The sequence below is a fragment of the Electrona antarctica genome (genome assembly GCF_951216825.1).
Source record: "Electrona antarctica genome assembly, chromosome: 3".
Classification (NCBI taxonomy): Eukaryota; Metazoa; Chordata; class Actinopteri; order Myctophiformes; family Myctophidae; genus Electrona; species Electrona antarctica.
This window is the reverse complement of record NC_136808.1, coordinates 43,812,646-43,815,335: the sequence shown is the minus strand read 5'-3', so window position 1 is coordinate 43,815,335 and position 2,690 is coordinate 43,812,646. Positions and strand designations below refer to the sequence as shown.

Below are 2,690 nucleotides of genomic sequence, written 5' to 3'. Positions count from 1 at the left end.
GTGTGTGTGTGTGTGTGTGTGTGTGTGCGTGTGCGCGTGTGCGCGCGCGCGCGCGCGCTGCGTGCGTGCGTTCCAGGAGGACCAGGACCTCCTGGCTCTCAGGTCCTTCGTGGACCAACAGGCTCGTCTACTGAGGGACTTCTCGGAGCAGCTGGAGCTCAGCGTCTCCGCCCTCAAACAGGAAGTGGCTGCCATCGTACGCAGGAAGCGAGAGCGCTCCGGAATCTGGCCGTCGTGATCGACTGGACGTGTGTCGTGGCTATTTATCTGCAGAGGGACTTGTTGTTGTGTGAATGTTACTTGATTTGTATGGACAATAATATCACTTCTATGGTTCGTGTTCCGAACTTCTGATATCGCCTCTTATTGTGTTAAAAGACAAATCAACTTTAGCCCGATGTCCACTACAATGGCCTCACACCACTCCACCAGTGTTGTTTTTGGCAGCAAATTTAGATTTTAGTTTTAGTCATAGTCTCTTGAATAGTTCTCATTTGGTTTTAGTCCTATTTTAGGCACCTGGAATGTTTTAGTGTTAGTCTGTGACTAAATATCACACGATTTTAGTCGACGAAATCAACACTGCACACCACTCCACCACTGCCTACTTGTACCAGGTGTCCAGTACGAGGAATATGTGGTGTCAAAGTGGCACTGGGTAAACCCCTTCTCCCTCCAGCAGGGGGAGTGGTTTTACCAGGCTAGGTCTGAGCTAGGCTAGGCCAGAGCCTTAGATATAGACAGAGTTACGCAAACTGCGTTCACACTTCATGGGGCTTCAGTCCAATGGCGGCTCTCCTACAGAGACTTCTATTGGTCACTTCATGGGGCTTCAGTCCAATGGAGGCTCTCCTACATAGACTTATATTGAGAATGGGGACAACCAACTGGGACAAGTCCTGGACCGGAAGTAGGCAGAAATGCATTGGACTCGGGCTACAGCCCAGTTTTAATGATCATAAATCCCTTTATTTTAAATTGTTTTGTATTAATAGTACAACATAAACATTAAAGAGACTTTAGTTGTTACTGTACAATACTTTAAAACAGTTGTCATGTTGCACACATGCTTATAAAATAGCTCTTGTTTTGCGCCGCCCTCGTTGAAAACAATGTATTTCCAACTCCAGCTCAGTTCAGGCTGCATGAACAGCGCTCGGTTTCTGCCCCCTCTTCTATTAGATGGCTCTGGGCTAGGCAGGACCAAACACTTGAATGACCTATTATTACCCACTGACTTTCTTTTGATTTAGGCCAGGATCGTAGTTATAATGATTTAGACCAGGATCATACTTGTGATGCATTATAATATTATATTGTATTATGTCTGGTGTTTAGCCCAGTTTCAATCATGTCGGTATCAATATCATAATAATTAATTGCATTTTTATAGCACTTTTCCAAGTGCTCAAAGCGCTTTACAATGGTTCATTCATTGGGAGGTGAAGCGGCGAACAGTCGACGCCAGCGTCCTCACTTCCCACATTCACACATGGTGGCTCTGGTTCACACCGCAATGTAGGGTTCAGTGTCGTGTGTGTGTGAGTGTTACAGATTAGTGAACTCATTACAAATTATGTAATTTCATGTGACACGTGTGCGTGCACACTGCACACTGGTTGGTAGTAGGGTTATGAGGGTTCAGAGCATAAGGCTGATGTTTGGGAATTGACTATTGACTATTATAGCACCAGGATGAATAGACTCAATACTTTATTAACAGTTTGCAAAAAGTACAGAGGTACATTTATACAATAATTCTAAAAGGATAACATCAAACGCTTGTTTCCATTGTGATCCTGTGTATTCAATTCATCAAGACACATAACGACATACGGTACTATACGCTATATACCAAAAATTGATACTAGGAGCAGTAAAAGTATATTTACAGAAAAACGGTGGAGGTTAATTTCTTTTGACAAACTAGAAGACTTGTCAAGGTGACGGTCCAGTTCCAAATTGCAGACAGGTGCTCTTTTATGGTGAGATAGGCATATAGGGAGTCATGCTTTTTGATGGTTGGTGGTAGTAGCCTGGCTAATAAGCCAGACTCAAATCACACTGTCGTGTGGTATTTGAGTCTGGAGATGCTGTGTATGGATCTTGTTTCCCGGGGGGCGGGTTCAAACATTTTCTCTTTGACGCAATTGGTCAGAGCTACTGTCAGTCAAAGGTCTCAAGCATTGAACGTCACTGTACCAAAGCCCGCCCATATTGCATACCGTGTCCCGATTGGCCACACCAGTTCTCTGGTGTAGGAAATGGGCATACAATTGAGCCTCTCCAGACCGTAATCCGCCGGCAGGCAATTTATTTTTTGCCAACGGCTGATTCGGTCTGGTTTAGCCAGGCTATGGTGGTAGGGCATTCCACATTTTTGAGTGGTGCAACCACTCCAAGGAACAGCAATGTCCCTATGGGACTATGGGACGGACTATGGGACTATGTCCCAATGTTTAGAGTACCAGTAGGGGGAAAAGTGGCGCTGTTGTGCCAGAAACAGAGAGAGAGACAGTGTTGCACTGTTGCCTGCTAATTACAGAGAAGAGAGAGCGAGAGGCAGGGGGAGAGTTGCACCACTCAGTTCACACATTTGACTGACTATGACATATAATTAATTGATTTCACCAATAATACAACAAGGCTTCTGTTTAAAAACCGAACACATATATTATCAGAGCACAGAT

General features: G+C 44.7%; 1 protein-coding gene across 1 annotated transcript in view; it reads left to right on the top strand.

Moving 5' to 3' along the window:
• Window positions 1–238, top strand: part of kif28 (kinesin family member 28) — a gene marked incomplete at both ends in the record, with an annotated part of 22,860 nt that extends 22,622 nt beyond the window's left edge. Inside the window, one exon of the mRNA XM_079496356.1 lies at window positions 77–238. Coding sequence (XP_079352482.1) covers window positions 77–238 — 162 coding nt within the window. The remainder of the gene's footprint in view (window positions 1–76) is intronic.
• Window positions 239–2,690: the final 2,452 nt, after the last annotated feature.